Source organism: Halichoeres trimaculatus, unplaced genomic scaffold (genome assembly GCF_033239565.1).
Source record: "Halichoeres trimaculatus isolate MK-OKI-2021-1 unplaced genomic scaffold, fHalTri1.1 fHalTri1_scaffold_6, whole genome shotgun sequence".
Classification (NCBI taxonomy): domain Eukaryota; kingdom Metazoa; phylum Chordata; class Actinopteri; order Labriformes; family Labridae; genus Halichoeres; species Halichoeres trimaculatus.
The window spans coordinates 24,550,470-24,575,404 of record NW_027437184.1 but is presented as its reverse complement, the minus strand read 5'-3'; the positions used below and the strand labels follow the sequence as shown (position 1 = coordinate 24,575,404).

Below are 24,935 nucleotides of genomic sequence, written 5' to 3'. Positions count from 1 at the left end.
TTGGCAGAGCTGCACCCTCATTCAAAGTACTCATGTGAGACGATGATAAAATTCTTTGATTATTTCATCTTTAGCATTGGAAATCAATACCGACCTTGTGGATGAGTGGAATATGATTCTTTTAAAGTCGCAGAAAGCTCTGATGCAAAGATGTGTGTGTGTGAGGATTGACAGATTCAGTGATCACTAAGATGGTAGAAACCAGTCACTTATTAAAACTCAAGCTCTGCAGGTAATAACCTTCACTGACTGTCATGGTAGCTGAGTCTTCTTTTTATGATGTATTTCAGGGAAAGTATATCCAAAGTAGAAATCTGTGATCCAGTAATTCATCAGTAAGTGAATTCTGTGAATGTGTTGTCAGTAAACTGACATTAAAATTGTAAATGACAGCAAATAATCCAGGTTATTTGCTCCAAAGTCCGCTCACATCTTTACTTTAAAACCTGAGAATATTTTTTAAAAGTCTAAGCCTGATATGTTTTTCCAAAGTAAAATGAGTCGCCTAACTTTGGTTAAATTTCCATTTAATTTCAGTGCATACATTCATCTCCCTGCCAAGATAAACTGTGAGCTCTTGGATAAACCAGAAACCTGTCATTAAACACAAGCATCGAGTGAGCGTTTCAGTTTGGCCATTACGATGAGGGATGATCATTTCAGGCAAGCGTAATGCAACTCTCAGAAAGGTGGAAATGATGAATGACTTATTTATCCTCACTACTAAAAATGTTGAGTGTAATGATGAGTCATCTAAGTTAGTTTACTTTGAAGGTTTTATGTTTAAAGATGGATTAGGCATTTTGGTTTAAATCAGAATCCAGTGGTTGAGGCACGTTTCATGACTATAATCCCAAAATTAGATGCAGTTGAAGACAACAAACCAATCAGTTTCTGTTGTCTGGCAAGACTGTGGGGTGTGTTTGTGAGGGGGGGGCAGGCAGTTCCTGTCTTAATATATGAAACTTTGCTTTCTCATGCTGTTTTATTTCAACCACCTGCATTCAGAGGATATTTCATTAAAGCTATCTTTGAGTCTTGTCATCACAGCTGTTTTTGTGTTAAACTATGAACAAATGTTGCAAGAGAACATGCTTATCAAAGATTGTGAATATATCTTGCATTACACCTGCTTGTATGCTAGCTTTAGTATCCAGCTTAACTTTACAGAGATTAAGTTCCTCAGAGATGTTAGCACCACTCTGTTGTCATTTTAACAGTGTCTCACCTCATGGTGTAGAGCAGCGTGCCGTTGTCAACTAGTCGTAGAAGTTTGTTGGGGGTCGTCATGTTGTGTGCCACTGACTTCTTCCCGTTGTGGAAAAACGTATCAGGAGTCCAGATTTTACTGGCCAGGAGGTTGTTGAGGGGTAAAACCTGCATAGGCCCATCGAACTTCAACCTCTCGTCTCTCCAGCTCTGACGGAAGAAGACGTCGATGGTGTATTCCTGAAAGGATAGCAAAGGAAATGAAGAGATTTCATTATATATTTTTTGGTGGTAGGAACTGGTCCAATACACATTTAGAAAGTTAGGTTGTATAAAGGGGACAAAGGGCTGATCCATAGCATAGATCAGGTCAACTCAGTTGTGTGTTGATAACAACCATGTGAATGTACTAAGTCATCAACACCTGTTGGTCTCGAGTCTCTCTCACGTGGAAACATGATGCTACAGGTGGTTGCTGAGCAAGTGTGTTCACGCAGCTTCAGTCAGAAGCAGTGGGTGTGTGCTGCCGCTGGCACTGATCCAAGGAGGAGGAGCCCATTTTGAATGTTGTATTTACCAACAAGTAACAGAAATGATTACAGACCCTACCTTAAAGGAGAAGGCTAAATTAATTAGTATAGATATCACCTCATACCAAAGCCCAGGTATTAAAGTGATACTCCGTGATGGAACAAGTTGGGTCCTATCACAAGGTTTAGGGCAGAAATTACCCCTACAGCAGTGATTTTGTGCAGCAGAAGCCCAGAGCACTCACACCAAACACCCCCTCCCTGCTCCTCTGCCGGTTTCCTCTGCACTCAGACGGGGCCGTATTTTTACTTGACCAAAAACACAAATAAACGGACTCCCACCAAAAAAAATCTGATATGGGTCTGCATTCACGCTTTATTTAGAGAATTTTCAGCGCGTTACGAATTATGCAATAACAACGTAAAGATGAGTGATTATGAGAGTGAGGACGACCTGCTGTTCACTTTGAATAAAGCGTGAATGCAGACCGATACCAGATTTTTTTTGGTGGGAGTCCGTTTATTTTTGTTTTTGGTCAAGTAAAAATTGGCCTCGTCTGAGTGCAGAGGAAACCAGCAGAGGAGCAGGGAGGGGGTGTTTGGTGCGTGAGCCCTGGGCTTCTGCTGCAGAAAAACACTGCTGTAGGGGTAATTTCTGCCCTAAACCTTGTGATAGGACCCAACTTATTCCATCCCGGAGTATCACTTTAAGACTTGAGAAGCTGGATGGATGCATCCAAAATTCTACATGAGGCATTTTCCATCCACCCTTTTTCCACTGCCTATCCTGTATAGGGTGCAGGTGGCTGGAGCTTCTCCAGCTGTCTTTTGGTTGAGAGGCAGGGTACACACTGGACTGGTCGCCAGTCAATCACAGGGCTGACACACAGAGACAGACAACCTTTCTCGTGCACACTCACAACTGCGGGAAATTCAGAATCACCAGTTAACCCGATAAGCATGTTTTTGGACTGTGGGAGGAAGCCAGAGAACCTGGGGAGAAACCAGGCATGCACGGGGGTAACATGTAAACTCGACACAGAAAGGCCTCCCTTGCCTGAACTGGGAATTAAAGTGATGACCCTCTAGCTGTGAAGCAGCAGTGCCACCCTTTATGGTATTTCATTTCTGTAAAATCTTTGGACTTCCCAGGAGCACTGATGATAGGCTGTACTCCATTTTCTTATGACATCTCAGCTGAGGTATTGTGCAGGCAGAGCTACTGACTGACAGAGACACTAATTAGGATGGAGACATTATTCATTACATTATTTGCACCTGCGCTCATCTTACCTCTGTCAGTTAAAATGTCAACCATGAAATGGTCTTAGATTCTGTCTACCAACTGCTAGTGTGATCAAAACCCTTTAGACTGCTGGAAAGTGGGAAGTTACACTGACATGAACATGAATAAAAAAAGTAACCCACAAGTTCTGAAGGAGTATGCAAATACTTATGGGTGTTTGATTGAAATTAAGTTTGTTAAAGGACAAATAATCTAAAAGTGAATGCTACCTTTTCTCCAGATTTCACTTAGTCTGCAAACAAATGAGCAGCTTTGGCATAAAATCACTCATGCAAACCAGCCAACATTTGTTCTATAAGACCTGTGTCCTGTATTGAACTGGATACACACACACACACATACATACACGCACACAGAACATGTTGTGTTTACTGGCTGTTGTCGAGTTGTTTTACCTTTCTCTCTACATGGTACTCTTTATCTTTCTGATCCCAACCCGGGCCTGAGACGCAAATGAGCCTCAGAGAGAAACCTTGCAATACATCTGTTTAAGGGTTTATTAATATGCAGCAAAGTCTTAACTTTATGTTGCCAACGCAGAAAAAGTAAACAAAGTAAAATGAATGCAGGAGGTAGCCAGTCAAGAGAGATTTATTTCTCATTATTCATTCAATAGGACTTGGTGTCCTAGCAACAGCCTCCCTCATCAGCTGCGTACAGCTGCTGTGTGCACTGATGCAGCGTCTTTACAGAGTGAGATGGAAGTAAGCTGTCTGTATCTCACGCTACACTACACATCATTGGTGATCAATAACAGCATGGCGGATGTGTTTCCCTTTAATTCTCTTGTGCCTTTGATGGTTCAGTTAAAGGGCTTGTGTAGCGCTTACCAGCCAACTGTAACCGACTTCTTCCTGAGCTCACAGTAAACACCCTGAAAGTCATTTTTCTGAGGCTTTAACAACAGGAAGTCATCGTCCTCAGCAGGAGAGGTATGCAGCCTCCACTCAGAACATCAACAGGGCTCCTCTTTACAGCGCGGGATGGACGTCCCTTAATTGATGTGATTGACCTCCTGGCGGCCTGCATACCTACAGCGCCATGAAAACAAAATTACACTTTGTCTGCCCTCACAACACAGCTTTTAATAAAGCCCACAGAGAGCTGCAGAGACGAATACATGCCTAAGTGTGACAAACATGTTTCTCTCAACAACATTACAACTAAATGAGGGCAGTAACTCAATAAGTAGATAAAGTGGTGTCTTTGTTCAGCAGGGATGTGCGACGACAGTTCTGGGGTCAGGATCTGGCACCCAACCATCCACAACATTACAGCTACCTTCATTTGGCATCACTGACACGTGGCACACCATACACTCGGTACAACCTTGGATCTCTTTATGCATCAGTGTACCGCCTCAGGTACCTGTCAGCAATGAACATGTTTCTATGAGAGATGCTGTTTTCCAAGGACAGCACTTGGTGACTTTTTATTTTCTGCTACATTTCCAGCATTAGAGTGATGTGGATTAATCAGGCTGGTGCATCGGAAAACATGCTGCTAGAGCTGCAAAGTGAAAACACCTCTATAAAGAACATTTATGTTTTTCTATTCCAAACAGGGGCTTCCCTTCCTGTAAATATGCCTGGAAATTTAGTACTATTATTATTCATTTTTTTCTGTTTTCTTTCTCTGTCTTTCTCTGTCTCTCTGGCATTGTTTAAATGAGTAAGTTTTAATATGATAAATCCTGAGCAACCTCAAGTTTTGGTTGCAGCCATAGACTGTATATAGAGTGGACAGCATGCCTCCGCCTTGTACGGTTTTGAAGCCTAAATACTAGGGATGCACGATATTTGATTTTTGCCGATATCCGATATGCCGATATATCGAAACCCCTTTTGGCCGATACCGATAACGATACCGATACCCATACCGATAATCACAATTTTGTTTGTTTTTTTCACTGTAAAGAAAGCTAAGTCTATCCTGTACTGGAATTTATATTTTACTCTTATTGTGACTGTCTTATTTGTTTAAGAAACACACATAAAACAAGACAAAAAACATTTGATTTTACCATAAAAAAGAAATGTATTATTTTTTCAAACTCAAGACATTCAGTATTGAAATACAGAAAAATGATTTCTTTAGATCACATGAACTTTAAATGTACAATGCATTTTTAAACATAACCAAGTTGTATTTGATTATTTTAGAACTACTGTAACAACCTGGTGACAGACACAGAGCTCTGCAGTGCAAATAAATAAAGTGCTACATTTTATTTAAGGAGCTTATTTTTCAGATGGAAAATAATAATAATCTTAACTGAATAGCACCTTATCGGCTGTGCATATCGGCAGAAATTTTCATATCTGCCGATATCGATAAACCTGTTTTTAAGCTTTTATCAGCCGATACCGATATTGTGCCATCCCCACTAAATACACCTGTCAGAGGCACCGCCACTGTGCAGCCAGAGTCTGCCCAGTAGAGGCTATGGGGGCACTCAGAGAGAAGAGGAGCCAGGTGACAAAAATGATATATATTTTTTTCTTTTGAGCCTCTCATCTCTTCTTGGCTTTCCCTCCCAACATATTTTAAAACCTCACTTTTAACCTCTTATGACTAATAAAAATGAAACTTTTCATAAAAAAGGGGACCTGAAAACAAGCCAGCCCAATAATATCTTCAAACCACCACAACAATCGGACATGAAAAACATTTCTACGAGGTGTATTAATTTTTTTAAGTTTGACCACAGCCCATCACTGGGGAGCTGGATTTTCTGACCTATCCAGCAACCAGCCACCAGGGGGAAGAAGGTTTTTGTGGCGGCCTCACCTCCAGTCTAGCAAGATAGACCTTTTTTTTTTTTTACAGTCTATGGTTGCAGTGTGTTGGCTCTTTACTGCACAGCTCTGAAAACAGGTTTTGTAGAACAGTGCATATTGATGGTGAAAGGAAAGTATCAGACTCAATATTTTGTCAGAAATTCACAAATTCAAGGAGAGAGGGACGGATATGAAAGCTTTAGGGCTGCAGCCATCGAATATTTTAGTATTCGAGTATTCTACTGAAAATCCCATCGATTAATTGAGTAATCGGATAAAATACGTTTTTGTTAAGTTAAAGAGCAGTTATTTTTCAAATGAAAATTTTTCTCTATAAGAAATATAGTTTTCTGATGCAGCATGTCAATAAGAGCACTTGCTTTGGTAGATCCAAAATTTGTAAAAACACTTTAACACATTTTTGTGCCTTGTACATCTCATCAAATGTTGCGGACCCAAATGGCTCTATTTGAAATACCTCTCTTTGATCTTTTTTAAAATTAAACAAGTCCTCGAGGCAGAGAAAATTACTTGTGTATTTTTTGTAATCGGGTACCTTGAATCATTCGAGGAATCGTTTCAGCTCTAGAAAGCTTCCAGTAAGGCCAAACTTTAAGGCTAACAGGCTACAGTCATGTGGACATGATAACACAAATAACTCAACTCAGACACCTCTGGTAGATTAACCAATAAAAAAATAAAAATAAATCTGAATGCAAAGAAATAAATTAAATGAAGTCCCTTATACTAAGTGTTGTGTGAGTTTAGTTAGAGCACTTTATTTTTAGATAAAACACACTTAAATGTGGGATTGTTCTTCCTTTGAAACTATTTCAACTTCCTGAAATGCGTTGCTTGTAAAATCAGCCTTATTGTCAGGCGTAATTAGAAGCCTGGCAGATTTGACAACAGAGCTCTAAACCTTAATTCATAATCAAAATGGATAACAGAGAAAGACCCCAGATGCTTAACTTAGTTACCTTAATTTATTAAAACAAACATGTCCAGGTCCCATAGCCACCTCCTGTGATGAATACACAGGATAATGTTCCTCGCCAAGCAGGTCTAAATCCTCATTTATTTGTGTCTTTTGACAGAAATCTCCTGTACACACAGGGTATTAATTTGAAGATTGAAAACAGAAATGAAAAAAGGCGTAGTCAATCTCTACACAAGGCCAAATGGTACAATCAGTTCAAATGCCAGCTGGTGTTCCTCCAGGGACGGACTGATTGATTTCTCCTTGACAGAGGAGACATAGCGCAGCTTCAATCCAACATTACTTTCAAATGTCGCTTTTATAGCAGGGAGCATCATGAATAGATTTACTGAAGCAAACAACTGTAATTTAAATGACACTTTAAAACACATTCATGACATCCCAATGACAGCGTTACAAATAGATTCATGAATACAGAAACGCTCCTCTCCAGCACAGCACAGATTCTTTTTCATGCCTGCACACATTTTTAAAAAAACACATTTTGTAGAGACTCAGCACAAGGTGGGAAAGAGAAAACGGGAACAACATCCCACAAGGTTGTTTGATGGATGGAGGAATGCCACATAACAGCAAGAAACCTTTATATACAACTAAATCATCCCTACAACTTAACAAACATGATTTTCTTTTTTTCAAAGAACTGAATTTCATGTTCATAATGCCTTGAATAACAACTGAGTAAAACAAGAGGAGATCTCACACTTCTCCTCTGGACAAAACTTGATAAAATGTAGAATTTTCCATTTAATCAAGGAAAGGCAAGTTTATTTGTAGAGCACAATTCGTACACAAGGGAGCTCAAAATGCTTTACAGCTACATAAAACCACAAGAAGGGAAAAATAAAATCATTCCATAAAACATTAAAATAATCACTTGTTGGTTAATTTGAAAGCAAGGATTGCAGAGGAAATACTTTCACTTGTCATATTTAAAGCTTAACAGAACTGTTTTCAGCCTGGATTCAAACATTGTCAGAGTTGACCATGGCTGTGCTTCATGTGTTTTCGCCAACTCTTTGCTGCCATCAAATGTTTATCTTGTGTCTTTTACCATACAGACCTTCTCTAAGGCCTGAACCATACGTATATGGATATATTCCTAAACACACATTTTTCTGTCCAATTGGGCCTCTCAACCACACGAACACGGCGATTTCACCCACATAAACGGAGATTTTTAAAAACGGATAAAAAAGTGAAGAAATAAAAAAATATCCGGTTGAGTGGATCCGTGTAGCGGTGTTAAACGGAGCTGGTGTTGACGCGATGGTGTCAAGCACATCCGCATCGACTGCTTCTTTTTCCTGTGTTTGACTGTGCATACTCATAACGTTCTTCTTCTTTGGTTTTCACATTTTGCTAACCTGCCACTTATCAGCCAGGCATGGCATTGCAGGCTTCAGAGGCGATCGTTTTCAGTTTGGCCTCTTCGTATGGACAGAGATATTTCTGTGGTGTGGACGGAGATTTTTTTTTAAAACGAGGACAAAGATATCCAATCAAAAAATATCCATATACGTGTGGTTCAGGCCTAAGACTATGCCACACCACATTCTGCATGGCTCTGTAGTAGTAGAGTCCAGATGTCAAACTGGTCTTTGCACATCACGAGATGAAAAAAACAAAACCAAATTGGCCTCAAACTGCTGAGCAGCTGAAATCCTATGGCAGGCAAAAAATGGAGCAATATTTCTTTTTTGAACCTGATCTCTTTGGTTCCCCCAAAAAAAGAACAAAGACCAAGTGATGCAAGATGATGGTAAACATTCTTCAGTCACTGCAGTTTGGAAATGTGTTGCTTTTTTGAATTTTGAAATGAGCATACATTTTTCAGTTTCAATATTTGTTTTACTGTCTTTACACTACTCCTCAAATATGGCTTATAAATGATCTGCGAAGAGTCACATTATGCTTTCATTATCTCCACCAAGGAGGTTGTGTTTTTAGGAGAGTTTGTTTGTCTGTGAGCAACATAACTCAAAAAGTAATGAACAGATCTTGATTAATTTTTTAGGAAATGTTCAAAATGGGATTGGAAATTTTGGAGGTAATCTGGATCACCGTCTTGATCCAAGATTTTCTTTTAAAGAATTCTCTATCATTGTGAGATAGGGTCGGTTTCACCATAAGCGTATATAACGTCACGATAAATGGTCAGATTGCTTTGCAAAACAATACAAGACAAGGTCACCATAATTTCTGACAGATGTAAAAGAAGAGGTGTCCCATTCTGATATTGATATCCGGTGCCGGTCCGAATAAAAACAAGTATCGGTAACGTATCGGAATACATCTAAAATCTCCGATATAAGCAGTTTTTGTTACCCATTGGTTAACCTACATACCTACTGTTGCTGACTACTGTTCTTTGTTTGAATAATATCACTCAATCAAGCCTTTTCTAACATGACAGACATACTACAAAATAAGTAATAAAAGTATGCATGTTTAATGCTGATATTGTATTGGATTAATATGGATATCGGCCAATACCCAATGCTGCAGTATCAGTATCGTATCGGAAGTGAAAATGTAAATCGGGACATCCCTATGTAAAAGTACAATCCAGATCCTGACAATATTCTGGATACTAAGATCTGGAATATGAAATATGTACTGGGTCATCATAATTTTCAACACTGTCAGGTAACAAATTATTGTACAAACCTGCAACTAACACCAAATTGTAGCAGACAGTCTGCTGAAAGGGAGTATAACATTAAAGTAGGCCTGAAGTGTTGGTGACAATCACTCATGGTGGAGGTCTGAGCTCTCTGAGTGCTTCTCTGGTTAATATTTGATTTATATTTGGGTTAAATAACATTAATGGTCTCACAATTGGGTTTACCATACTGTTAATGTACTGCAGTGGTTTAAAACACTCAATAGGATGTTGTTGTGTAGGATTGTTGATAATGGATGACTTTGTGCTGTTTGTTGGACAGTGATAGTGTGTGAGAGAAAGTTTTTTCTTTTTTTGTAAGTGCAGTTTTCTTTGCTCTGCAGCAACAGATCCAGTATGCTTTCTCATCCTTCTTGCTCCAGTTCACCGTGAAGCGTCTGCTTATTTCAGCAGCTACTGTGTCACTGAGGTGAGGAAGTTTTATCAGAGAGCTCACCTCAGGTTACATGAAATGCAGCCACTTTTAGTGAACACACACTGTTTGTTCTGACTGCCACATGCTGTGAAAGGCTTTTTAACACAAATAAATGAGTTGAAACAATCTCTGTATTTAATGACGTGGAAACGGATGTCATAGTCTATACGCTACAACTAAATGTGTATCTAATGCTATGAAGTTGAGGTTAATTACCACACCGAGTAAATACCGTTGGCCTGTCACAGCAGTGTTTCTCAAGCAAACAGTTGCTCAAAAAGGATAAAAATAGAAAGTAAAAGTGAGAGAAAGAACAAGCATGTCACACTCTCACAAAAAACATCTCCTTTGCTCAGCTGCTCAGGGGAAAGAGACGCCAACTGCAGCACCAAAGGAGAGAAAATAATGAGAATGAAAGGAAATGAGGAAAGTGATAAAGGAGGCTGACACGGTGTCAGTCAAGGTAGGATGTACAGCAGACAGGCTAAAAGAGTGGATGTTAAAAACGACAGTGTCTGGTTTTTTGATTACAGCAGGATAATATATCTAATAACTGATAGAATATTAACGCAGCCTTTTAGCTTGAATTAATGACTTCATTAAATTCTAAACATTCAGTTATTAGCTCCTGCTTTAATAATGTAATTAGGTTCTAGCTTTAATTTGGTTTTACTTAACAGATCTCAACATTTTGTCTCTAATTTGAAAGTTTAGTTTGGGTTTTGGAAGTGGGATTATATGAGGTCATTATCAGATGTACCGTGCACAGCAGGTGCTTCAAAGTTTTTCAGCCCACGACCCCAGAATCAGAGGTGCTGGAGGCTGGCGACCCCCTGCTGTGGATACTCGCTAAAAAGCTGATCAAGAAACAGAAATAAAATAACTTCAAACAAAGGTGGACCTTCCTTTAGCTCATTTGCCTTCATTGTTCAGCTTTAATTTCCTCAGGTGTTCATTGCAAGAGAACAACATAACCAAATATTAAACAGTTTTTTTCTTTTTCACAGAAACATTTCTAATGGCACACCAAGGCAGTGCAGTCGCTGAGTCACTGAAATTTTAATATTCCTTCGGTCACTCATTTTCTGCTGTTATTTTAAACAACAATGCATCTTTATTAGATGCCTCCTTTGACAAGTTTGATTTAGTGCCCCTGACAAGTTTTTCCATTGTGGGAGGAAGCTCATTTATTGTGCAGATCTGTTATATATGATGCATGTTATGACGTCTTGTTTTTGGCAGCACTCAGCAGACCAGCAGCCAGCGAGCTGATAAAACCGACCACTCCCTAAAGCCCATGTATCCACCTGAACCAGCTCCTCTGAACTTCACGCTGTGGGCACTGCACCGATTAGCAAAAGATTTATTTAATGTCTTAATTACTAATCCATCTCGCTCTCCAGGTGTCAATTATTCTCTCTCGCTTCGCTTCTTGTGAGCCGCTCACCTTTCCCTGCTGAGAATGAAACGTGAGACTCGCAATGAGCTGTGAATCCCACACCAGCTCCAATTATCCTCAGATTTAACCAGATTCTTCTGCAGCTCTGAGGCAAAAAAATCAACAACTTTGAGCACTTCAGTGAGCAACATTTCAGAGACTCACACTTTGCTCCACAGACAGAATCAGAATAAATTCAGAGAGGGGTAAACAAACCAGTGATATGCAGCGGTGAACATTACAACACCTGTAAAAACAAGAAGCATTTTTAGATCTTCTTTACACGGACACATTATTAAATTATAGTCATTGTGGACTGCTCTCAGGGAAAAAAAGAGGCTTGCAGTCTAGATGGCAATAAGGACGAAACTAAACCTGAGTGGAGCTGAGAAGCAAATTCATCATCACGTTTTGTTTGTCTGAAAAGAAACAGAGGTGCTGTAAAGCTTGTATTCCCAGGCAATGTCAACAAAATGACACTTTTTATCACCAGTGGTGGAACAAAATGTTCATACTGTAATTCACAGCTGCCCTGACACACAGGGTACAATCATTTAGGGCTGCAACTAATGATTTTTTTAGTATTTAGTTAGTTGTTTACTATAGTTTGCGTATAGAGAACAACATATCTAAAACGCAGTTTAAACTGACCAGATGCTACATTTATAAAGTATAAAAGTGATATGAATGTACTGTCACTCAAAGAATCAACAGTATTGGCAAAATAACAGAAAATATATTATGTCATCGGATTAAGACCTTAGTGGACCAAAAAGGCAAATTAATAAAAATGTGTCCTCAATCTTTTCACCTGCAGGTCAAACAGTTTACCCCCTCTGTAGCAGCTAACGCTAATGCTAACAGTAGTTTAATGAACCCCTCAAGGTTTTCAAACGGTGTGACAGTTTTATGAAAAGACTGAATGAGTCCTAAAAACATACCATGCATTTCACAACATATGAAAGGAGTGTATGTTGGATTTTGTAGCTGCACACCTCCCTGTAGAGCTCCCGGCTCGTCATGCAGTCATGCAACAGTAAGATGGTGATGTTCTAATGTACTGTGGTACTGAGTTTCACATCACATTCAGTGATGCTCTGAATGAGAACACCCTCTGACCAAAGGTTGTTTTCCTTAGAGGAAAAGTGCAGTCCCCCTAGCTGCACGTCTTGTGCCTTTATTTGTATTAAATTTTGAAGAGACAAAGCCTAACAGAAGAGGAGGATTTTTCACCCATTGGCCCTCAAAACAGAGGACCAGGGGAAGGGGTAGACGATAGGATAAAACCAAGCGGCAACCTCCGGTCTAAGAATATGAGACAATGCGGAAGTGCTAAAATCTGCTGTTTCTCGAGTGTTCGCTTAAGGTTGGCTCTGGAAGTACTGGAAGTCACATACACACCAAGCCAAAAAAGCCAGATAAAGCAGGAATTAACCTAGTTACAGCCTGGTTCAAAAAACGTCTCCTATCTGAGTTGCTAATTTTACTACCAGCACCCACTGTACGGGGGGTGAATTTTTTTTCTAACTTAGCCGTTCGGAGGATATTAAGATCCTGAGCTCCTCCAATAAGAAGCACAGCTGAGGGTCACGTGACCGACAGGCGCCCTATGGCTGTAGGCTAAGCCCTTGCCACTACCAATATGGCTGCTATAGCCAATGTGTTTCATCTTCCGTTTCAGAAACAGACGGGTAACGTTGGCGAGAGTACGTCCATGTTTTATCATAGACTGTGTATAGAGTGGACAGTGTGGCTCTGCCATTTATCATTCTACAGTTTTGAAGCCAAAATACTGCCGTCTCAGATGCCAGCATTGTAGCAGTTTGGAGCCAGAGTCTGCGCAGTAGAAACGATGAGGGATTCTGGGAGAATCTGAGTGGAGCTAGGTGACTAAAATAATAATAACTGTTTTCCTTTGAGAGTAATCACTTCCTGACTCTCCCTCCTGACATATTTTACAATCCCTGAAAAAAATACACGAGAACGGCAGCTGTCAATCATCATTGAACGTTACATAAAGCCTCGTTTTTAACCTCGAATAACTAATGAAAACGAGACTTTTCAGAAAACAGAGGACTTGGATACAAGACAGCCAAATAATATCTTCAAATCACCACAACAATTGGACGTGAGAAACATTTCTACGAGGTGTAATAATTTTTCTAAGTTTGACCATGGCCCATCTGGAATGGCTGGAAAGCCGTATTTTTAAACCTGTAGAAAAGAGAAGAAAAAGAAAAAAGAAAATACTTCTTTTATCCCCGAGGGGAAATTTAGGAGTCACAGCAGCAATCAAGAAAACAAAAGTAAGAAAGTGTATAGAAAGTGCAAAAAGGTCCATAAGAAAATAGATGATGACAGCTTGTTCATCATTCTTCAGTTCAGCCAGCCTCCACCTCCACAGGGTCCAGGACTGAGCTTCTTCAGCAGTCTGTTCAGTCTCTGTCTCCTGGATCCTGTCTGCTCACAGCAGGTGAAGCTCTTCCAATGTGGCGCCGGCGTCCGATGTCAGCTCCGTTATACAGCCACGTCCGTAAACAGCACAATGCCGCTGGGCTAGCACGGCTAGCTCATCCATCCCACCGGAGATAGATCCCACGTTCCCAACAACGATAGATGGAAGGACAGGTCCACGTCATCACCTCCCAGCTAACACCTGAGAACCAGCACATTGTCTTCACCTCCTCCTCCTCACCTCGAGGGAAATCATCAAGCCCTACACTAGTTTGCATTGACATGCTACAGGCTGCTAACAGCTAATTTCACATGTAAACAATGCAGCCATGGTTACATGTAGGATCTCCAGACAAACACAGGAGAAAAGTGGTAAAAATATTGCCATACTGCTGCCAGTCACCAGGGGGAGCAGTTTTTGAGGTGACCTCACTTCGAGCCGAGCAAGTGGACGTCCATTTTTTTTTTACAGTCTATGTGTTTGTTACAGTCTAAGGATAAAACAAAGGGAAGAATTGGGCCCTGAATGTCTTTTCTGAGGCAGCCACTTAGTTTACATTCAAATATCAAAGTGACTCCATGATGTCACAGAGTGACTGTGATGTCACAGGGGGGAGGGAGGCACTTTGGGAACTCTGGACACATGAGGACTGACTGACCTGAGTGATAAACCACAAACATACAGATTATACTGATCAACCGCCAGAGAGCTACATTGAACTTCATCAACGCTTCATCCACAAACTAAAGATGGGAAACAGTGTTGACATGATGACAGCTTTCACCTCCTACCTCTACGAGATAGAGGTGCTCAGACAGGAGCTCAGAGAGGAGAGGGACCAGCACAAGCTGAGAGCAGACAGCCTCCAGAAAGAGTTGGAGGAGCTTAGACAGAAACATTCAGAGGAATCAAAGAAGAACAAGACTCTGAATGGGGAGATAAATAACCTGAGAACAACGCTACGTTGCCAGATGGAAGAATCCAGAAAACACACATTTGAGGCTCAGGAAGCAGAAAAGAAATGTGAAAACCTGGAGGCTACTGTACAGGAAAACAGCAAGCTGCGGGAGAAGGTGCAGGAGGTCCAACAGGAGAAGGAGGAGGAAAGGCTGAGGATGGAATATTTTAAGAATGAGGTGCAGCTCCTGGTAAAAGAGAAGGAGGAGCTCAAGCTGAGAGCAGACCACCTCCAGAAAGAGCAGCAAGAGCTGAAAGAGGAGAAGGAGGAGCACAGGCTGTGGGCAGACCACCTCCAGACAAGTCTGGAGGACACGGTATGGTGCAAGGCGCAGCTACAGCTGAAGGTGGACCAGCTTCAGAAAGAGCTTGAGAAGATAAGAAAGGAGAAGGAGCAGCACAGGCTGAGTGCGATCAACCTCCAGAAAGATATGGAGGAGCTCAAAATAGAGAAGGAGGAGCACAGGCTGAGTGCGATCAACCTCCAGAAAAATATGGAGGAGCTCAGAGAAGAGAAGGAGGAGCACAGGCTGAGTGCGATCAACCTCCAGAAAGATATGGAGGAGCTCAGAGAAGAGAAGGAGCAGCACAGGCTGAGTGCAGTCGACCTCCAGAGAAAGCTGGAGGAGCTCGGACAGAAACAGACGGAAGATCCATCTTCCAGTGAAAACCTGCTGGAGAGTCCCACAGTCCAGGAGGAGCCCCAGCAGGAGGAAGAGGAGGCCCTGCATGAGGAAGAGGTCTTGCAGGAGGAAGAGGAGGTCATGGATGAAGAGGTGGAGGAGGCCCTGCATGAGGAGGAGCCCCCCCTTTCAGCTCAAAAGGACGATGGTTCAGACCCAGTCCAGGAAAGGCCAGTCAGAAAGACTTTGTGGAAGAGATTCAAGAGGTTTATGACTCCTCGGTGCCTGCGCCAATAAAAGGAGACGCAGAGACGCCCTTAAAGCCTGTTTCCAACACACATATGGAGTCATATGTGAAGTCCTGACAGACAGAAACCATCGTCCAGCAGGTTTTTGTCTGTCAGGACGTTTTCTGTGCGTGGGTTTTCCCCAGGATGCTCTAGTTTTCTCCTATGAAAATAAATATATAAATAAATAAATGAGAAAAAAGAAAAAGAAAAAAGAAACTGATAATAACTAGACAATTTTCAAGATCTTGGTGAAAAATTTATGTGATGCTGGATGGAAATAAATCTTGAGACATTGCAGAAGCTTATGGAAACAATACCACAGTGAATGCGTGCCGTAGTCAAAGCTGAAGGTTAAATATTATAGTGTGTGACCTTTTTTATTGTTATCAACTTTTTTCCACGGTCAGGCAGTGTATATTGATATTAATTATGGTTATTGATATTAATTATGTATCCATTTTGATGTATGAACACATTGGACCTAAAACAGTGAGAGAAAAAAATCTGAGTAGGAAAAAGTCTTTTTTTTTTTTTTTTTAATGCGGAAACTCAAAAGGGCAGTGATTTATTTTATAACTTAGAGTGCAAATATAAATAGTAAATTTCAAACACTAAATGTACAAATTTTGAACTACATTTACATTAAAACAGGAAATTGCCAGCCTTTTTTGTACAACTATTTACAAAACCACTGGGTGGCAACAAGATTTTATAGAATAATTGTCATGAATTGCTTAACTGCTCTGACACATAAAACACAAAAACTACACTACGTACTAAACACACTACTACACACCAACGATGTAATGCAAACATGTTTGAAGTCACAAATAGATTAAAACACTTTTTTGCGTGCGTTGTTACTCCCAATACTCCTCCGGTTCGTAAAATGAAGCCTGTCTGAAAATGCTAAAAGTTGTTGTTCACTGAGGATCTACCTGAGGCTGGCTACAGAAAGACGAGAAGTCACATACACACTCAGCCATAAAAACAGACTTTTACGGCATTAAAACGCGTATTTACAGCCTGGTTCAAAAAACGGCTTGGGTCTAAAACACTGATTTCACTATCGGCACGCACTGTGTGGTGAGTTAATTTGTTTCTATCTCTGTGGTTTTAAAGTCATTAGATCAGCGGTAACCACCCTGCAGCTGATCCATCTTATTGCCTTGACCCCCAGTTCTTATCCCTTCTCCTCAGCCACAGCCAAAAGCTTCCTTTCTCAGCTTCCTCAGCAAGGGTCTTGGTCTTCCTTCGGAGCTTGGCTCCTGTTGTTCCCGTATCTCGTAGCAGCCTTGTTGTTGATGTACTGACGTAGCTCGACAGTCTACTTCCACAGGGTAGATGGTAATGGACCAGCCTGCCTCTCTGCACTCAGCAGCCAGATCTGCATACTTGGCTGCCTTCCGCTCATAGGTGGCTTGAATTCCCTCTTCCCAGGGGTTGGTGAGCTCTATGAGCATGGCCCACCTGGAAGCAGTAGACCAAAGCACAATGTCTGGCCGGAGTGATGTGGTGGTGATCTCACTGGAGAACTGCAGCTGTCTGCTGATGCCGGCCCTCATGCTCCAGTCCCTTGCCTGCGAAAGGATGCTCCAGGGACCTCGTCGGCTGGCGCCTCCACTGTCTTCCCCTGGCCTCACCAACCTGACAGGGAGGCCTTGTTGGCCTTTTGTCTGCAGTTCTCCAGGACTTCGGCCAGCTTTGCCAGAACTTGGTCGTGCTGCCATCTGTGGTGCCCCTGCGTCAGTGCAACCTGCAGCCCGACAGTAGGTGCTGTAGGCTGGCCTTGGGTGCACTGCAGAGTGGACAACTCTCCTCCTTGCTAAACCACTGGTGGAGGTTTCTGGGGCATGGCAAGGTGTTGTAGGTTGCCCTGAGCAGAAAGCTGGGTCTAGCTTGTGGCATCTTCCACAGGTTGGCCCAGTTAAGGGATCTCCTGATGGTGCCTTCCCAAGTGGTCCATCTTCCTTGGCGACCTTGTGACATGGCCTTGATGGTATACTGCTCCTGGCTCGCCCTTGACACCTCTTCCACAACGTTCCCTCTTTGTGGCCTTGGACCAGAGGAGCAGAGTATCTCCCCATCCAAGCCCCGCTGTGTCCTGCCAACAATCTCCTGGTGTCGGAGCCTGCCAATGGCCTTGGCAACCTCTAGGCCTGCTTGCCACTTCTGTTCGGGTGGGGACAAGTGCATTCCTTACAGTAGGATCAGAGGATTCTTTCAGCTCAACTCTTTGAGACCAACCTGGCCTTCTCCAGCTTAAAGCCCAGGGTAATGGACTGAATCGTTATTTGCAGCGACGTTGCCTCAAACAAGCCTGTGTCAGAGAAGCCACATGGATATCGGTCCGATATCGGCAAAAAAACAAGTATTGGTATTGTATCGGAATGCATCTAAAATCTCCAATATAAGCACTCCGATATAAGCGGTTTCTGTTACCCATTGGTTAATAATAAATGGGTCAGTTTTTCCTCATACCTACTGTTGCTGACTACTGTTCTTTGTTTGAATAGTATCACTCAATCAAGCCTTTTGTAACATGACAGACATACTACAAAATAAGTAATAAAAGTATGCATGTTTAATGCTGGTATCGCATTGGATTAATATCGGTATCGGCCAATACTCAATGCTGCAGTATTGGTATCGTATCGGAAGTGAAAATGTAATATCAGGACATCCCTACTTGTTGATGCTCGCCAGGCCTTCTTAGAGTTGTTTTCATGCTGCCTTGCCTGCATGCTTGTCCGACAGATCTACATTGTACTGCCTCCCCAGGCTTTGGATGAACTGATTGGCCAGTAGGGGGATTTGCTCCCCTCCTGTGACAAAGATGGTATTGTCGTTCCTGAGGCCTTTACACAAGGAGAGGCTCCGTGATTTGGAGGGTTTCACCTTCATCCTTGCCCATGTCACCAGCTCGTCCAGCCTCTTTAAGCACCTTCTTGTGCATGGGGCTGTCTGCAGTAACACGGTGACAATGTCCATGTAGCTTCGGAGTTGTGGAAGCCTCTGCCCTGTCTGCAGCCTTATCCCTCCTACGGTCTGATGATATCAAAAGCTGTGACAAACAGGACTGGTAGGTGGAGCCCCCCATAGTGATACCAAGTTCCAGGCGCTGCCATCCTGTTGTGATGTCCTGGAGGCTGAAACACATCAAGTCCCTAAAGTAGCTGGTTACCAGGTTGTTGGAACCAGGGACGTGGAAGAACTCCAATGGGAAATGGATGAGCTTGTGAGGGACAAACCCGTAAGCATTGGCGAGGTCAAGCCACACCACGTGGTGGTTGCTCTTTTCCTGCTTGGCTCTCTGGATCTGCCCCCAAATCATAGAAGAATGTTCTGTGCACCCTGAAAAGGTTACACTCCTGCTTTTTGGCAGCTGGTGTTGACATAGCCATTTTCTGTGAGGTAAGATGTTAATCGTCTGGCCATGACTCCAAAGAAGACCTTTCCCTCCACCTTCAGCAGTGCAATGCTCCTGAACTGGCTGATGTTGTGGGACTCCTGTTCTTTTGGAATAAACACCCCCACGGCTCTTTGCCACTCTGATGGTATGAGTTGTTTCTTCCATGCTGTTCTCATGAGCCTGCACAGGCATTTCAGCACTTGGGGGGCAGTTCTTGTAGAGCTTGTAGGGGCTTTCCAGAGCTTTGGCTCGGGAGCTGATGCTGGCCTTGCTTTCTTGATGACTGCTCTTACCTCACTCAGATGTGAAGGGGATCTGTCGAACTGTGTGGTTGGCGGGCGTGGAGGGGGGACGTATCCAGGCAAACCTAAGGGAACATTCCTCTTTGGGTCGCTGTATTGCCCCCTGATGTGCTGCTCGATTTCCTCCTTGGTGGCTTCCAGCCACCTGCTTCTCTTCTCGTCCAGAAGTTCACAGGCGTGCTTGAAGGGATTCCTCATGAAGCTAGCTCTTTCTTTCTCCTTCCTTTTCCTGTGTCTGCGAATAGGTTCTGCTCTTCCCAAGCAGGTCAACTGGTCTCTCACCTCATCCCAAAGCACCTTCAGACCTTGCCTCTCCTCCTCCTATGCTTTCCTCTATCTCCTGCAGAGCTGGCGCCGATTCTGCTCCAGGGCATCAATCTCTACCTCCCTCCTCCCCTTTCTCAGAGGGGGGTTGTGCTGCTTTTTGGTGAGACTTCTGAATCTGGCTTTGCACTCTTCGTACAGAATGTCTCCGAGAATGTTGAGTTTCTGGTCGACTTCACCACATAGCGAGTGTTCAAGCACTAGACTGAGGTCCAGCTTCTGCCATGTCTTCATGTCACTTGCCTTGGGCCACTTGATGACGCTCTTTCTTCCTGGTTCCCTCTTTTCATCTATTGAGTTACACTAAATTTTCATACAGTTATCAGTTTTAAAGATGATAGTCAAAGATTAGTTGTTTTCATGGCTGCTGTTAAATTCTTTGCATTACAGCCTCTTGTGCTCTCCTCATGGACTGTTTCCCTGTTTACAGCCAACACCAGCTGAAATGATTGTGTACACTCAGATTTAAACTTAAAACAATAAAATGCAGCCCTACACTCAAAGTAAGACTAATTAATTATTTTATGCAGTTTTCATATACCATATCTTTCTATCATGTGTTGTAATAACAGTACTAGGGTGAATACTGAAGGAAACTATTCCAGTAAGCTTTTTTAAACCTGTCCATTGAGTTATGTGACAATAAAATAATGACAGATTGGAGAACTCAGTCCCATCAATCAAGTCACTCTCTTGATTAAAGAAAGAACTGCAGTTGTTTCTTGCAGAAAGGTTTGGTACACAGGTGGGCGGAGGAGCAGACAAATCTGATAAAAGAGAGGTCAAGGGGACAAAATGCTCATGTTCAGAAATAGCAGAAGCACAAACACTTAAAAACCAAACATCTGGAAGCTACACACTGAGGTACAAACTGACACCCAGAGAGAGCACAAACTAAACCCAGAGGGAGGGAAAAACAATGAGACAGGTGCAACTAATTCTCTGGGTTTGTATCAATACTTCCATTCTCTTCAGTCTGCCAAGAAAATATTTTCATCTTCTGATGCATTGATTTAAAACACTGTCTCTCAAAAGCACCAGGATGTCTTACAGAATTCTGCCTTTTCTGACCACCAGTCCTCTGTGCAGCACAAGGAATATCGCATTGATCCCTGAGCTCAGCAAAACTGTATCTACAAAGCAGTGTGTTCAAAAATGTTTAATTTTGATCTACAGACTACAAAAGATGAATTTTAACAAGATTCAGAGCTCAAGGCCTGATGGTAAAGAGAAGTGTGTCCATATTTTACTTCTCTGATAAAACGGCAGCTCCACACTGCTTAAAAAAAGACAAGTTTGGGGATTTAAAATGCAGGAAGTCAGGAGATACACAAGGGGAGGAAATAAGAGTTGCAAACAAGAGTGGAGGCTAGTGAAAGAACAGGGAAGATAAATTATGTAACAATGAAGAACAACTTGGAGAGCAGGGGGACACCCAGGGGACACAGTGGAAAAGGTTATTTCAAACTGTGTGTCTGTGTAACACAAACCAAGGACTACAACTTCCTAAATGCCAAAGGACTGCAGATAAATAGGCCAACAATCCCTTAACTTTGTTGACTGACACATTAATGTCGAATTCATCCTGAAAACTGTTTCCAAAAGAACGAGAAGGAGGAGGTAGTGAAAGTTGGGGTGGGACACAATGTTGTCAGCTCTGCAGCCAAGTATTTTTTTTTTCCTGTTAGTGTTAACTGAGCCACATCCCTTCAGGGTGGTCAAGACCTTAATGCCAAGCCCTGACTTCTGTTTGGCATAACCATCAGCTAACTATCCAATCCCCCTGTCATAGACCATTCGTGCTATTATCAGTAGAGGTAGAAAGGTACACGTAATCCTATCAAATGCTCTCTGTGATTCAATCCCATGTCCCCTCATGGACTGGAAAATGGGAGCACCACACACAAAGCATGCGTTGACCCTACGCCACAATGACTCAAGCACCATATACATGTGTGACTGTGTCCTCTTCTTCTCAACAAAGGCACCAATGTGGCCTCTATGTTATTCAGATTGCCTGTTTCCAGCCTTGTTATGTTGTCTACGTGTGTTTTCACAGGAACTCAGAGTTTATGATGTTAAACTGAGGCTGACACATGTTGCTATTGATCATACAGCTGTTATACAGGGAAGTTATGTGGCAAATAGACCTCTGATGTTTGCTGCCGACAAAAAGGTGCTCACATTCGGTGCTGGATGGGGTTTCATTTTGGTTGCTGCATCATTGGATTTTGTTCTTTTTTCATTCACACCCTTGTATCCCATTCCTGACAGTATCCAGAGTTTCATCATCTGTTTGTGCCTGTGTTGTGATTTCTCACCATATCACTTTCTTTGATTTGTACATACAAAGAAAGATCAGAGACCAGAGGGTTGTACTACAGAGCGAGTTCAACACACACAAGCTTCTTTACGTAAGCTGGCTCAACAAAGCCTGGAGCCCCAGTCAGAGACACGAGGAACCACCATGCTGGTTACTGACTGACTGTTAAGTCAAGCTTTCTGCCTCAGGGCCATTTTATGTTTCTTCCTCACAAAAAAAGGGCCAAACATTGTCTTTCTACTGAAGTAAGGCTGATTGATTGGAACAAAAAAAGACATTGCAGTGAAAGTTACGGCTGCGGCTGGGAACCAGGAAAGATAGACTGCTCTTAAAAATGAACTAGTATTGTAATAGTGTCAACTGTATTGAGACTACATTTAGTTTAACACTGTTACTCGATAAAACATGAAAAACTTTAAAAATGCAGCAGGATCAAGATAAATTAAATAAATTATTAACCATAATCTGTGAAAAACACCTTGAATCCAATCAGTTTTAAAATCTGGGCTATAGCTTCAGATCCAGCTGTGTGAAATGGACTTATTAGAAACCATAAAAACACAGTCTGCACTGCCTGAGCCTGCACTGCATCATGATCTGTTCCCAGGAAGCTCCCAGAATGCAGCACGACATATTGACCCAAACCGAGTAGCTTTTTTTCTTTCAGGTACACTTTAGAAAGTGTGATCATCTTATTTTCGGGATCTAGACTTCTGAATGCACAATATCAGTTCACAACTGTGGACGGTGCCGATAATCTGCTAAGAGACTGTTCTTCTTATCTGAGGGCAGCTGTCATTCACATCCACAGTGTCAGGGAGAAACATGATGTAAAGATGCACTGATACTGAAACAAAAAGAGCTTGAAATGGGGCCAACTTATTCACCCACCGAAGCAGATTTTGGAATAACAGTTAACAGTTCAGCTAAGAAATGGAATAACTGTCAATCCTTAAATAAAAATGGTTTGAGAGGGGATGACTGAAGATTGCAAGCCCAAAAGTGCAGACAGTCAGGAGTTGGTTGTCGTATATTTGAGTCAATATGACATGTAGACTGATCTAATGTACTTTAATGGCTTTGTTCTGTGACCGTAGCTCAAAGTCAGGGTTGGTACTTTTATTTCTTAACTCAACCTGTTCCAGAGCAGGTTAGCTGTTCTGAATGAGTTACCATGGTGATTTATCCTGTAAGAGGTGAACCAGTGATGTAGGAAAAAATCCAGGGAGAAACCTGAAGTTAACTCAATAAGAGGAAATCCAGCTCCGTAGTACAACCCTCAGGTCAAAAGAGCCACTGAAAACCCTGACTGGTATTGCCGTCTTCTCTATTCAATCCTTAACACTAGGGTTGGGCTTTGCAAAGAACCTCATGATTTGATTCGATATCGATTCGATTTGATTCGATATTGATTTAAATGCTTTGATTATCGAGTTTCATGCCCCATGTGAACATATGCGGTGTGTCACCTCACCTTTTAGAGCAATAAAACAACCCAAACGTAAGACTTAAAAGCTGAAGAATCTGGCTTTATGCTGCTGCTGCTTTGGCTGCCATTTTTTTTTTATTGTTTTGTCTCTCGTAGCCCACGCCCAGACAACGGGAATAACACGCACACTCCCCCCATTTGCCAGGAGATGAATCGATTCAGGGGATTTGCTTGATCGATATCGAACTGGGCAAGGCAATATTGCGATGCATTGATTCATCAATATTTTTACCCACCCCGACTTAACACTAACCCAGGTGTTACATCCTGTAATGATGTGGTTCCTATCCCACTATTCCCTGATGAGGCTTTCCAAAACAAAGATTTGGGTTTGTTCTTATTCTGATACCAGAACATGAATTTACATGCAGAGTTAACAACTGAGACACTTTAACCTCTCAAGACCCAGCGACCACATATGTGGACATTACATTTCTGCCTCTGAGACCCATGATACTGTCCACGTCATCTTTTGGTGAAATCACAACATTACACCCATTTTAGTGGTAAAAAACATCTTATTTAATTACAACACTACTAACAGACTTCCCGTACAAAGACCAAGTTTAGTTAATATACTTATAAGGTCTTACTTATCAAAAATAGCAAGGTGAATAAAATATTGCACATCAAAAGAGAAAGCTCGGATCTTAAAAGGTTAAATATCAGATTTTCTGTTTGTACTGAACACTTAAACGCTAAAGTTCTGTCTCTTCTGCATAAGACAACAATTGCCTTTTTCATCATGAATTTGATTGTAAATGGAGTTTTTTTTCTGTGACCAGAAAATAAACAAGTTCAGACCAGGACTGGTACAAGAAGTAATTCAAAAGGACTGAAAACACCCCCTGTCTTTCATTTGTATAACTGCAGAGTACTGAAGTCACTCAATACAAACTTTCCTCTGTAAGTTTTCCAAACACAAGTAAATCTAAGAGCCTGGAGAGCACAAGTTCTTGTAAAGCATGAAGAGGAAATTCTGCCCTTCTCTTAGGTAGAGTACTCCTTTTAGCTGGATTCAGATTATTTTCAAAGGGACTTCATTGAGCTTGCATGTTTCTGAACAAGGCTACTTTGATGGATGCAGAATCACAAAGTTCACCTTCAAATTTTGGAAAGCCACAAACCATCTGTTTTCTTCAAAAGACCTTGAGCTGCACGGGCTTTTGGGATATTTTCCTTTGAATTTAAGTAAACAGACGTGTGCTTTCAATCTCAAATACAGAAATATTTTCTCCCAGAGATTGTGAAACCATCACTGACATCTCCATCAAACTATAACTCCAGCACAGCGCCTATGACAGCCTCAGTTCGTCCCCAATCCATCAGAGCAGAACTGTCTCACCCCTCCATGAAAGAAGTAAATGTGCCACAACATTAATATACATGTGAATGA

General features: G+C 41.8%; 2 protein-coding genes across 4 annotated transcripts in view; one reads left to right on the top strand and one right to left on the bottom strand.

Annotated features, from left to right (window-relative positions):
* gabrb4 (gamma-aminobutyric acid type A receptor subunit beta4) overlaps nucleotides 1–24,935 on the top strand; it is a 354,886-nt gene that overhangs the window by 50,505 nt on the left and 279,446 nt on the right. The gene's annotated exons all lie outside the window — the stretch shown is intronic.
* gabra3 (gamma-aminobutyric acid type A receptor subunit alpha3) overlaps nucleotides 1–24,935 on the bottom strand; it is a 167,335-nt gene that overhangs the window by 41,098 nt on the left and 101,302 nt on the right. For all 3 annotated transcript variants that reach the window (XM_074672399.1, XM_074672401.1, XM_074672400.1), the window contains one exon: nucleotides 1,229–1,449. In XM_074672399.1, the coding sequence (XP_074528500.1) occupies nucleotides 1,229–1,449 (221 nt within the window). The remainder of the gene's footprint in view (nucleotides 1–1,228; nucleotides 1,450–24,935) is intronic.